Consider the following 14,245-nt stretch of genomic DNA (forward strand, 5'->3'; position numbering starts at 1 on the left):
AAGGGTGCAGGTCCTGTTGACCCAATGCTCGATGTACGCTGAGTGTTCCCCTTTCTTCCATCCAGACCCAACTGGCCCCCGGGGATTTCCCAGTCCCTCGTGTCAGTCATCCGCACTGAGGTGGGCGCAATGACACGGGCCACTGATGAAACAAGAGACGAGTCCACCAGGGAAGAAGGGAGGGGGGACACAGCGAAGACCCCAAAGACAACCGAATGATGTGGTTTGAGTGGAAAAGGAGCATGTTGTCATACACGTTGTATGACTGTTTTTGGTGTTGGGCAAAGTTCCTTCATTAAAGAGGAACCAGACTCAATACAGAAATGTTTTTTCTTGTAAAACACACAAGGACAAAATAGTGGCTAAAAAAAATGATTGGATGTCAAACAATTATAACAGATGGATGAATAAGTCTGTTTGAATAAACAAGCCAATCACAGTGAATGCTATTTGAAAGGTTAATGATATCCTACTAGGTGTTAAATCTGGAAGTTGTGTTGTTCTATTACTGTTAGATCTTACCGCAACATTTGACACTGTTGAGCATAATATTCTCATTGATCGTCTTAGAGACCAGGTTGGCATTCAGGGTTTAGCATTGGATTGGTTTTCCTTGTAGGACTTTCCCAGTTAGTCCCCTCATTTGTGGGATTCCTCAGGGCTCAATTTTGGGACCAGTCTTGACCTGCCTTTATATGCTTACATTAGGTATGCTTCGCATTCATTATCATTTGTATGCTGATGATTCTCAGATTAATCTACCATTGAAATGTGAGGAACTTTCTCTTCAGTCTCTGTATAAATGTCTGACTAAGTTTATTTCTGATTTAATCAGTCTGCATCAATCAAATGGCTCTTCGCTCAAAAGATCAGTTATAACTTACTATTCTTCATTTGAAATGTAAAGCTTCCTCTGTCTTTAAAAACACCTTAAAACATCTCCTACATTATCCCCTACATCATAACACATGTTATTTATCATGAAAAACAGTAGCCTAAACACACAGACTATTCCCTGGTTAGGCATGTCTCCCACCCCAGTCAGCTTGTCCTTTGGGTGGTTTTAGAAGGTTTTGGGCACTTTTGAGCTGTTTTAGCCTGTCTTCAGGCTTTAACAGCTCAAAAGTGCCCAAAACCTTCTAAAACCACCCAAAAGACAAGCTGAGCGCCAGCTTGACCAGGCATGGGAGACAAGGTTAAACCAGCCTTGTGAAAAAGAAGTACACTTAAGCATACTTTTAAAAAGATTACTTATTTCAGAAAAAAAAAAGTACTTAAGTGTGACTTACACCGTGTCTACACCGGATGCGAGTGGCATGACGCGACGTGACAAGAGACAATAGAACCCATTATAATCCGTGATATTGTCTACACTGGATGCGGCGCAGTGCGACAAATTTCCGACAGTAAACGGATTCCCCATTCTATTTCTGACGTAGTCCAAGTGCTTTCCAACGGTCGTCTTGTCGCGTTCAGGGTAGACAGCTTTTAGCTGTTGCGGGCGCGACGCGACGCGACGCGACACGACACGACCGACAAGACACGACACGATAAAAGTTGCGTCTGGTGTAGAAACAGTGTGAGGGGCCGTTTACACGACACCGTTTTCAACAAAAAACGTAAAACTTTTTTTGGCCATTCATTTACAGTACAACAGTGTTTTGGGGGCCTGAAAAAGCAAACTTTTGAAAACAGCTTTCAACGTGCAAGTTTTTAAAAACGATACCGTTATCGTCTCTGTGTAAACTACAAAAACGTGAATTTGTGAAAACGGTGACATCATGCACATGCGTATTATGTGTTCAGTCTATAGGTGCGTAGTGTTTTTTTACAAAGTGACATCACCAACTACTGGCCTGAAGCATAATACAGTGTTTTTAGTCGTTTTCGTGGATTCGTGTGAACGGGGATCATTTTGACAATGGTGTCGTCTGTACGCAAAAAAATGCAAAGGAAAAACTTTTCTAATTTTAGTATACTGTTGTTGCGTAAATGTACCCTAAATGCAGACAAGTAATTGCATGTCATTTACAAATTAACAACACATCAAAATAAGTGTACTTTGCCCCTTCTTTGGAGACCTATAGCCTTAATCAAATCCAGACAATACAATATGGGATGACAATAGCAAAGAAGACCATTTTAGTTGATGTGGAACAAGGAGTTTGTACCTAAATTTGAGATGTGGCTTACAGAGTTTAGCAGTGTGCTATATGATCCGCTCTGTGCTATCATGTCTCTGGACCGGAGCAGACTGCGTGCGCGCTCCAGCAGTTCGTGTGACACTAACCAGACTTCATTCACCCCAGAGGAAAGCATATTTACACTGTCTGAATTGTTCCCTATGCCCTATATATTGCATTATGTGACATTGACCATGTAAACAATATTAAATTTGTGAACAAGTGACCAATCTCAACCACAGCTTCAGTGTCTATTTATAGTGTAGGGGGCGGGATGCTTTAGATTCTAGAGAGCAACTGATTGGACAGAAAACCTGATGAGAAGCTGAAGTGCAGGGTGATGTCATCAGAACTGTTTATCCATATTGGCGGAAGTGAGAGACTGTATCTTTTGAATGCTTATATCTTCTAAATGCAAATTTTGTCATTGTTTTGCAGCACACTAGCTCATAGATAACAGTAAGGCTAACATATTCATACTAAAAGTCAAAAATCTTCAATTTTGGTTTCATGGGGACTTTAAAGGATGACAAAAGATTATTGAAACAATTATTTTAAAATGTAAAATCATTAATATAATGATAATAAAGCTTTATTCCTTTATTCTATATCATTTTGTATCAATTTTGAATCAATAACAGCAAACTATGGTAAAACTATTGTAGCCTAAATAGTCGTAGGGCAGCTTGACTACCCATCCACCCACATAATACCGGATGAACTTGACAGAATGAACGGGAAACGCTCGCATTTTTAGTCTTCCCGCATCTACGTTTATCCAGCAGCTGTCGACTTTGAATATTAGTACATCACTACACTTATTTCTTCACAGTACGGAAATACGACATAATAGCGTCATGTGAGGATATACGAAACGCCTGAAATCACCGAGGACAGTGAGGACATTCAGTATTGATGTCCGTTACAGCGTAAACATGTCGGAACCGAGGGTAAAGCGAATAAAAACTTGCCTCCCGCTCTGTAAAACACATTTATCTACTGCTGGGAGTCAGGTCAGACAAAACTTCCCGACTGTTGTGGAGGAAAGTCTGTGTGGAGTTTCCAATTTTCTTATGGAGGTCTCATACAGACTGGAAGCGCTGGTAAGAACTCTACTGTAAACATGATGCGCAGTTATACTATGACACCCCAAATCATCAGTGTAGCAGTAGGCTATTTCAGAATTAAACTGCATTAATTTACAGCTTTATAAAGTTTTATATTTATAGAATTAACTGCGTTAGTTAAATACATTTTATGGGAAAGTTTAGTAGGCTATGGGTTGACGTCAAGTAATCCCCACCCTGAGCCAATCATTGACGCCCTAATGTGAAAACACTTGATTTCATCACTGTATAAGTTTCATTAAAACATCATTGGGTAAATGACAAATAGGATGTTTAAGATTATAAAAAACAGCAATCTTTTAAAATGTTACTTTTTTATGTGCCAGTTTCTTAGAAATGCCATGTTGGTTTTTTAGAGCTTTGAAAAACATGTATCCTATATTTGCAATAAAATATTTATTGCATGACATAAAATATCAAATAGATTTTTTTTTTTTTAAACAAAACTGCTTTTTAAATACATAATAAAGATCTTTTTTTGCCACTTTCAGTGTATCTAACATTCCTAAATCTTTAACTACAGTAGGCCTATGTCAATGGATTTTTAATAAATAAATAGTATTTGTCTATAAATATGTATTCATAGTCCACAATGACATTTATTTTATTGGTTTGAAAAAACAAACAAACAAACATGTAAATAAATGCTCAGAAAGGAGAAACAATTGACTGACAGACTGACCCATTTTCTTCACTTTACAGGAAACTGTAGAGGTAACTGTGGTTGGCAAAATCATCACACTGTTAGTTTCGTTCTAAATAAGATCTGTCTTCCTTTCTGTTTTAGGCCAAAATCTTTGAGCAGAGCGATTTGTCTTTACCCAGAGTGGCTGCGTATTTTCACCAGGAATCAATGAACGAAATAGAACAGGCAGAGGCAATGCTGCAGTACCTGTCCCAACGGGGAGGGAAATTCTGTGGCAGGAACATTCAGGTAACTCACCCAACTAACCTGTTAACCAGAGGACCACCACAAGATTTGACAGAAGTGACCCATATTGTTTCTTGAAAGAAATAACACCTAGTTATGGAACAGCCCAGCTAACAAATATGTTCTAACAACATACACTTTTGCTAATGTTCCCATTAAAGGCACACTATGTAAATTTTCACCACTAGAGGTCGCTTATTCAAATCAAAGGTGTAGCTTGATGACGCCTCGATTTCGTGGAATCATGAGAGGTGTTGTCTTCACATCTACTGCCGGTGGAAAAGAATTGGGACGGGACTCGGGAAGAAATCATGTTCTGTAGTATGAAGCACATCAGGAGCATCACATCGCTGGAGAGATTGCTAATGAGAGACGAGCGCAACACACGCAGCAGAGCTTTTATTATGCCGCAGACGAGTGCTTCCGCTTCTTCCGGTTAAGCGAATGTGGGGTAATGCAGCACTGTTTTATTATACATTTGTGTGTTGAAAGTTGTTATAGTGCTACTCTGCGTTCGCTCAGCGGCTACCATGAGACACTTGTTGCACACTGCAGTAAGCTAGTTCGATATTAGGCATGGTAAATCAAGAAAACGAGATTTAAACAATAAGACTTACTGTGTTGAGCTATATAAAAATGATTAGTTTTCTGTCTATATATGTATCCATCTAAATAGTCTAATAATCCATCTAAATACCTGTCTAATAAAACACATAATATATTAAAGCGTCTTTAGTGTTTCCATGGTTTCTACAAAATAAAACTGGAAATCGAGGATAACGCGAGTATGATGTCATTGATAGGCGACGCACGGACACGGTCCGTATTCTGGTTAAAATTGCTTATTTCTTTGGATGAAACATTCTTGTAAACATTTGGGATATTGTAAGTACACAAGTCAACAAAATATATAACACTATTCTAGTGTTTTTTGGATATTTTAATCCAAAAATCTTACATATTGTGCCTTTAAGTTATGAACAGTGTTGGGTGTGATGTATTACTAAGTAATTAATTACTGTAATTTAATTACTTTTCCCTTGAAAAAGTAAAGTAAGGGATTACTCTTAATTTTTCTGTAATTTAATTACAGTTCCTTCTGATGCAATTGTATTAAATACTGTATAAACTATAGAACAATTCTATGTGACCCTCTCTCTTTAAATACATTGGTCATGTTACTTTTAAATCTTCTCTGAACATTCAAACAAGTAGTTTAAAAACTAAAACATTTCAGAAAAATGTATAAATAACGTTTTTGTGCTAATGTTTTGAGAACATTCTATTAATGTTACTGGAAGAACATTTGTTCATAACTTTGAGAGAACCTTGCCAGAAAGTTCTAAGAACCTTCCCTGTTAGCTGGGAGAGAAGCACATGTTTAAAATGCAAAATAGAAAAACTCAGACCATAACAAATTATTAATCATAAGCCTATTTTTTTTTTTCGCCAAAAACTTGAAGATATCGTTTTACCCCTGTTTATATGGGGCAGCAGCTCTTAAAGGGGGTGGAGGGCAGAGAAAAAGAGAGCGATGGGGGTAAACCGGTGGGGGGTTTTGCAGAGATCTCCCCTTTAATGCCTGTTAGGGTATACGTTTCCCCTGAGTTCCGGAAAATTGGGGAGATTAATGTGAAGGCGGAAGGACAGTGCATTAATTGTAGTTCCAGATGGATTCCATGGCACTCGCAATGCTGTCACTTTACACTGCGTCCTCTCTTCTGTTTTCTCTTCTATTTTTTTTTTTTTTACTATCCACCCTTCCCTGATTTTACGACTCGTGTAAAATTGATCCGGACTGGGACTGGTGAGGGTCCATCAGCAGCGATTTTGAACACCTTGTTATCCGTTCCTCCGTGCTGGGTGATGCTTATGCACACTTGGAAACAATTGTGTGCAGTCTTTGTTAATCGTAGCTTAATTCAAATTTGACTGATATGAGGACTGATCCATTTAGATAGCTTTTTATTTGTTTATCAAAGCTCTTAAAACGATTTAAAGTTACTTAAATTACTTAAATTAATTTCAATTTCAATTAATTTATTCAAAAATACATTAAAAATGCTAAATTTCTTGGATCAAAAATACAATAAAACAGTAATATATTGTGAAATATCATTAAAATTTAAAATAACTGGTTTCTATTATTTGTACTATATTTTAAAATGTGATTTATTTTTGTTTTGCAAAACTGTATTTTCAGCATCATTACTCCAGTCTTCAGTGTCACATGACCCTTCAGAAATCATTCTATGCTGATTTGCTGCTCAAGAAACATTTCTTATTCTTATCAATGTTGAAAATATCATGAATTGGTTGAAATAACACAAAATAAAGGGCTGGATCTAAACACAAACAGTGAATGTTTAATGATAAACTCAAAATTAGTTAAGAAATCACATGTAACTTCAATGGCACTCAAGGCTGTGCTATACTGGCCTTGTCCCAAATGGCACACTTGACATAGACCTGCATTCTCACATGCGTCTGTAAAGTCCACAAGCTTTTAGGTGCTTTTAGGGTGTGTTCACACTTGGCAGGTTTGGTTCGATTAAAACGAACTCTGGTGCGATTGCTCTGTTAGTGCGGTTCATTTGAAAAAGTGTGAGCTCCACCAACCGAACCCTGGTGCACACCAAACAAGTGGAACGAGACCCATCTTTTCATGGGGTCTCGGTCCACTTCCAAACTAACTCTGGTGTGGTTCGACTGAAATATGAACGCAACACGGCCCAAAGACAAACCAAAAACAGGATGTAAGGTCACAAGATGAGACTCTTTCCCATGTTTTTTCTCGTCATTTACACTTTGGTCCTTGCAGCAGATCTTCGTTTGTGTGTGACGGAGGAATTCCTACCACTGTTTTGACACCTTTACACATTTATTAAGCTCTTCACAAGTTCTCAGCTGTTCAAAATACCATCACACGTACACATAACAAGCACATTTAGCCCAGAACACAACATTGTTTTGGAAGTTCTGTTGCAAAATATACTTTTTTTTTGTATCTTTAGGTTCGGTCTTAAAAATGACAGTGTGAACGCTTAGTGAACCAGGACTAAATGTATAATTTTCTTTTTTGGTCCAGAGGAAAAGAGCCAAGAGAACCGAACTACAAGTGTAAACACAACTTTAGATTTCAGAAGGGTGCTGGAACTCTGTACTGACCTCAGCATCCAGGACCAAAAATATTCATTTTATAATGTAACATTTACATCAGTTTAGTGTATACTTTTAATTCTTAACACACAGCGGCTCTTATGCGCGTGATGGGTATCAACTTAAAATATTAGGTTGATGACTAATTGTATGTTTGTGCACAGAGGCCAGGCACTGAAAATGTGTGCGCCGTCCTTCCCGCTCTGGAGATCATGCTTAACCAGTGGAAGGAGGAGATGAGCGTCATGGTGGAGCTGAATCAACTGGCTCGCGAGTACGGAGATCCACACACTGCCAGCGTAATCAAAAGTCAGTTCATTGAGCCTCTTGTCCCAAAGGTCAAGCTCGTAGGTGACCTCTTGACCAGCGCTCACAGAGTGGGCTGCACCAGTGACAGCGCAGGAGGCTTCGGCGAGTACCTCATCGACCAGCTACAAGAGACGCTGACTACTGCCTAGACTTCCTCTTCGGAATAATTTAGGAAGCTTAGAATGTGTATATGGCACTTCAACAGATGAATGGATGGATAGGCTATTTAAAGGGTTAGTTCACCCAAAAATGAAAATTCTGTCAATAATTACTCACCCTCATGTCATTCCAAACCCGTAAGACTTTCGTTCATCTTCGGAACATAAATGAAGATCTTTTTGATGAAATCTTGAGAGATTTCTGTCCCTCCATAGACAGCTATGCAATTGCAACGCTTCAAAAACTTCATAAAAAGATTGTAAAACTAATCCATATGAATTGAGTGGTTTAGTCCAAATTTTCTGAAGAGACTCCATCACTTTATATGATGAACAGATTGAATTTAGGCTTTTACTCACATATAAACAACTCTTTATTAACTTTTTGAAGCGTCAACGTGGTAGTTGGAGGGACAGAAAGCTCTCAGATTTAATCAGAATGATCTTCATTTGTGTTCTGAAGATGAACAAAAGACTTACGGGAGTAATTAATGACAGAATTTTCATTTATGGGAGAACTATCCCTTTAAAGTGCAGAAATGCAATCACAGTGGTGCAAGATTTGTATGTAACAAGTAGTCACTCCAGTTGTAGATATTATTTTGGTAACACTTTAGATTAGGGAACACATATTGAGTAGTTGCTTATCAGCATGCATATTACTAGCATTTTGGCTGTTTATTAGTACTTATAAAGCACATATTAATGCCTTATTCTGCAAGACCATATTCTAAGTCCCTTAACCCTACCTCACACCTAAACATAACCACTACAACAACTTACTTACTATCAATAAACAATAGTTAGGAGTTTATTGAGGGAAAAACTCCTAGTTAATAGTGAATATGTGTTCCCTAATCTAAAGTGTTACCATTATTTTAATATCATTCCAGTAAAATTAAGGTATTCTTCAATGACTGAAATAAGAAGTTTAGATAAGAGTTTTTTTTTACTTAACTTTTCTATCTATCTCTCTTCATGTATTAGTGCTTCAGACCATAAATTTAGATGCATTTATATATGGAACACTGCACTGGCCTGTATCCTCTGTGTGAGAGATTTATTTGTTTTTGTTTTTTCAAAACAAAATTTTGCCTTTATTTGTGCAAGTTAAAAGTAAATATATATTTTATATTTGCATATGTATTAGATTTGTGAACATTATTTCAAATGAAAATGTTATTTTACACTCCCTGACTTTGACTTTTTTACTTTTGCATATTATCCTGCAGTGGGTTTAATAAACAATGTCCACATTTCATATGCCATTGTGTATTTTTCTTTATAATATAAAAGGTACATGGAAAAAGAAATGTTTTCCAGTACAATATGATTTTGTCACATAATTGTCAAGCTGCCGGAGTTGTTATTGTTCACTTTTTAACATAAAATCTTACTCAACAAACTCCAGTAGCCTGTATTCAGGCAACAAGTACTAACACAAGACAGATAAAACAGCATATTTGGTACTTTTCAAACATAATTGAAGCTTTTAACTCTCATCTGGCTCTTTAACGCCCCCTATTGTAGGACTGTTGTGCGTCTAGCAGCTATTGTAAGAAAAGCTAAATAAAATGGGTGGCATCACAAATAGATAATGAACTAAAATAACTTTACCTAGTAGTAGTTTTCTGTGGTAAATAAATATATAGGCCTAATTAATTCGTTAATTACTTAATTGATTAATTAAAATAATAATAATAATAAAAAACATTTGTAACCTGTCCATGTTGTGCTAGTTTGTGAGTTTAATATGTGTACCAGTGATCCAGTGTTTCATTAAACAAAATATACAAACTAAAAATAATTCAATGTATGTTTTTTTGTTTTTGTTTTTTCAGTTCTGAACAACTTATAGCCTACTGATAAGCATCCTAACATTCAATAGCCTATATTTAATTCTGAACTATTATTCAAATGTGTATCCTAATTTCAATTTTAACGACATTTTATCTATTTATTATTTACGTTTGTTTGAGATTTTCGATGAATGATTGAAGCATTTTATAGTGCTTTTTTATGGAGCACTAGGAAGAAAATATTTACCCATGGAGCACTTTTTTTTCTCTTACATTAGTCAAACAGATATCCCTGTTGTTTGTCGTCTTATCAAATACAGTTATATACTAATATAGCCTATATATTAATAAGAAACAAGTGATAGTTGAAAGATCCCTCTAGAAAATATTAAAAGAAAGTCCTTCCTCGAATTGTTCTTAGGGAAATTCAGGAAATTGTAATTAATTGTAAGCTGAAATCTGTTATTTGATGACAAATAAACAAATAAAAGACATTTAAGTCCAATATACACGCGACAAAAGCAGTAAGAGCAACTTAAATAATTATTTATAAACGAATTTATCATTTTAACATTTTTATGACGCCGTCATTAGCTGCAGTGCCAGGCCGTCAAAACCACGCCCTCTTTCTCAGCGCACATGTTCATTGGTCAAACTGTCATTTACAGGACACGCCCCCGGACTGGCTGGGCTGTATATAAACAGGCCGTGATCTCTCACCAGCAACAAGTACCTGAAGGGTACAAGCAAAGAAACCTTTTGACGACCTGCGGTTTTTAAACGGTTGTCTTGAGCAATACGTTGTTTCAGGATCTGAAGGAATTTGTCTTAATATTCCTAAGTCCTTAAAAACTTTACTACTTGAGAAGCATTCAAGTAGCTATAAGCCATTTTTACCTTAACACATAAAGATGGAGTTGTCGGATATTCCCTTCCCCATCTCATCAGCTGATGAATTCTACGACGACCCTTGCTTCAACACCAACGACATGCACTTCTTTGAAGACCTGGACCCCAGGCTCGTCCACGTGAGCCTGCTCAAGCCCGACGAGCATCACCACATCGAGGACGAGCACGTGAGGGCACCCAGTGGGCATCATCAGGCCGGCAGGTGCCTGCTGTGGGCATGCAAAGCCTGCAAGAGAAAAACAACCAACGCTGACCGCCGCAAAGCCGCCACCATGAGGGAGAGGAGACGACTGAGCAAAGTCAACGACGCTTTCGAGACCCTCAAGAGATGCACGTCCACCAACCCGAACCAGAGGCTGCCCAAAGTGGAGATTCTGAGAAACGCCATTAGTTACATCGAGTCTCTGCAGGCGCTACTTAGGAGTCAAGAGGAAAACTACTACCCTGTTCTGGAGCATTACAGCGGAGACTCTGATGCCTCCAGCCCGAGATCCAACTGCTCTGATGGCATGGTGAGAACTTCATATAGCCAACTACTGTAGATAGAGATATATAGAGATGCTTTTATAATAGCCTAATATATTTTATTGTAAGGCCAATATCATTCGTTTATGGTTTATTCTTTATTTGAGCAAAGTATATGTGTTTTTATTTTATTATAATTTGGCAACACGTTACATTTTTCATTCAATAGCCAATAGAAAGTTAGCGTTAATAAATGAATCAATATTACAGGCCAAATTAAATTATTTATGTACTTTGTTAATTATCTTTCTTCATAGTAGGCTAAGTAATTTTCTTCTGGTGTTTTCTAGATGGATTTCATGGGTCCTACATGTCAGTCGAGAAGACGGAACAGTTATGACAGCTCTTACTTCAACGACACGCCAAATGGTAGGCCTACCGCCGAAAAATGTCCGGAAATAAATACATATCGACTGACTAAAATCATTACAGTGTTAAAATCATTCGTTCATTTCAGTTGAAGTTAAAATCTGTTATTTATTTATTTTTTACAGCTGACGCACGGAATAATAAAAGCTCAGTGGTGTCGAGTTTGGATTGTCTGTCGAGTATCGTGGAGCGAATTTCCACAGAGACCCCCGCGTGTCCCGTGCTGTCAGTACCGGAGGGGCACGAAGGGAGTCCGTGTTCTCCGCAGGAGGGGTCCGTCCTGAGTGAGAGCGGGGCTCCTGCACAGTCCCCGACCAACTGCCCTCAACAGCAGGCTCAGGATCCCATCTATCAAGTGCTTTAAAGATCCGGTACATTTCAAAACAAATCGAAAGGGACAATTTGAATCAAGAAGCATTCAACCGAAAAATGACAAATCCGATCTTAACGACAAAAGAAAGACTATTTCGATCCACTGCTGGAAACTAGGAACGAATGATCTTTCTTTTTTTTCTTTCTTTCTTTCTTTCTTTCTTTCTTTCTTTCTTTCTTTTTATGCTGTGGGAAATCTAATTCCTTTATGAAAAAGGCAAGTGAGTTTCTTAACTACGATTATTTATATTATTGTATCCATGTGAAAATGTGACCATATTTTTTTCCCCCTTTTGTGAATATATTTTCTGTCACCATCAGCTTTTATTTCCTAATTATTTACGAGAGAATCGTAATCCAGATACGGATAGTAGGACCACTTTTGTATATGTGTAAATAAGATCTGTTTTGTTAAAGCGACGAAAACGAACAAACATATTATTGTATTTAATGATGCCTGTTTGAAACACTAGCTTGTTGTGTCTTGTGTTAAACTTTATATTTATACTTCTTAAACGAGTGAATGTCGGATTAATAAAAAATATAACTATTTATACTCAAATATTTGATGGGATTTTGTGATTTATTCCATGAAAACAAAACTGCTTTAGCGTGACAGGGGAAAGGGGGGAAACGTGAATTGGGCTCTTTTTAAGAAAAAAACAAAAACAAATTACGCATATAATTTTTTAATGTTTAGCCTATATTTTGTTCATGCAGTTCCAGGGAACTCTGGCAACTTGAGTTGATATAATTCAATGTTTTTTCTCGAAGCTTCCCCAAATTATTTGGCAATAGTCATATGTAATAGCTAAATAGTTACAACCAAATAGCTAAAGCTAAACATAAAAGTTACAGGAATTTACCCTGCTAGATCGAGTTTCGATAAAGCTTCAGCATATAATCCATAATTAATTTTATTCAATTAATGTAGGCTACATTCAAATATGAATATATGCAAATGGATTGTTTAAGCTATAGGGCTAGGATATGATCTAGCATATGCTACCGATATAATAGGCTAGGCTAGGAAAATGTTTGATTAGCCTATGTTAATGAAATAAATGTCAAGCTTATTTATAGGCCTAATCGTCCTTTTTTTCCAGCTTAAGAAATTAATACAAATAAATAAATAAACGCATTATCATACACGTTTCACACTGTAAAACTTATATGAGCAATAGGTTATTTCATAATATATAAAAAACTGCTGGGTTAAAAACAACCCAGTTGGGTTGAAAATGGACAAACCAAGCAATTGGGTTGTTTTAACCCAGCGGGTTAATGTTTGCCCGCTGGGTAGTTTTATTTAACTCAACTATTATTTAAAAATTACTGTATTGCTTAATGAACCCAAAGTATGTTGGAAATTAACATTATTAATATGTTTAATAAATGAACATTTATTAATAAGTTTAATGAATAGTAATTAAACAATACACATTTATTAAATTGCTTAATAAATGTTCACCTTTTGATTATTATTGTTGCCTTTTGTAATTTTTAATTTCCTGATTTTTAATTTCCAACATACTTTGGGTTCGTTTTAAGCCAGCCATATTTTAATTTTTAAACAATATTTGGGTTGAATAAAACTGCCCAGCACGTTGGGCAAACATTTAACCCATTTTAACCCAGCATTATTTTAGAGTGTGGTGCTTCCCACAGGTTTGAAATAACTAGGCTACTTGCGGTGGTAGCCGGGTGGAAAATCCTATTACCCACGGCACAAAAATGGTCTACTACATGTGACAAACAACAAATAATGATTGATTTTTAACAACATTTTATTTATTGAAATTACATAGGCTACTATTACATTTAATTACTAATATTATGCATTGTAAATTATGCAAAATTACAGCATTTAAATGGTAGAGTTCTCCTTGCTATGTCATATAGAGTCTCTCAATGAATGGGAAACAGATTTGACTGATGCTACTAAAATATATATATAGAATAATATGTGTCAAATAGCATGGTCTTTTCTTCCTGTGGGGAAGCATCCTAGCCAGAGACTACAATAATTTACTATGAATTAAATGGAAATTGAATTAAATACAATTTATTGTGTAACCAAAATACCAATAATGCCCAAAAGAAAAAGAAAAAAAACTTAGCATGTGACTTTTAATTATAAACAAGCCCAAAATACACTGAGACTCTTATTTTGAAAGGTCTATACTGTTGCGGGCTGATACTTCAGATGAGAGTGACAAAATATGCATTCTTGCAACCGTCTAAAACATATTATATAAAGGCCATAAAGTATTGTCATAATTCATCAACTCCAGTTCATTAGCAATTGCTTGGCATAAATGTGCTATTCATTAGGCTAATTGAGAATCACTGAAGCAGTTTGAAGCCTCGCACAACAATGCCGCACTGTGACTTTGCAATGTGC

The 14,245-nt window shown here is 36.6% G+C and overlaps 2 protein-coding genes across 2 annotated transcripts; both read left to right on the top strand.

Moving 5' to 3' along the window:
- Window positions 1-2,900: 2,900 nt before the first annotated feature.
- On the top strand, window positions 2,901-9,128 carry zgc:172145 (Ferritin light chain, oocyte isoform-like). The gene is made up of 3 exons (XM_051884667.1): window positions 2,901-3,286; window positions 4,098-4,244; window positions 7,565-9,128. Exons 1-3 carry the CDS (start codon window positions 3,119-3,121, stop codon window positions 7,856-7,858), a joined length of 609 nt encoding a protein of 202 aa, XP_051740627.1. The 5' UTR covers window positions 2,901-3,118; the 3' UTR covers window positions 7,859-9,128.
- Window positions 9,129-10,405: 1,277 nt separating this feature from the next.
- Window positions 10,406-12,403, top strand: myod1 (myogenic differentiation 1). Its single transcript, XM_051884136.1, has 3 exons — window positions 10,406-11,087; window positions 11,391-11,469; window positions 11,595-12,403. Exons 1-3 carry the CDS (start codon window positions 10,578-10,580, stop codon window positions 11,831-11,833), a joined length of 828 nt encoding a protein of 275 aa, XP_051740096.1. The 5' UTR covers window positions 10,406-10,577; the 3' UTR covers window positions 11,834-12,403.
- The last annotated feature ends 1,842 nt before the right edge of the window (window positions 12,404-14,245 follow it).

This window comes from Ctenopharyngodon idella, chromosome 24 (assembly GCF_019924925.1).
Source record: "Ctenopharyngodon idella isolate HZGC_01 chromosome 24, HZGC01, whole genome shotgun sequence".
Classification (NCBI taxonomy): domain Eukaryota; kingdom Metazoa; phylum Chordata; class Actinopteri; order Cypriniformes; family Xenocyprididae; genus Ctenopharyngodon; species Ctenopharyngodon idella.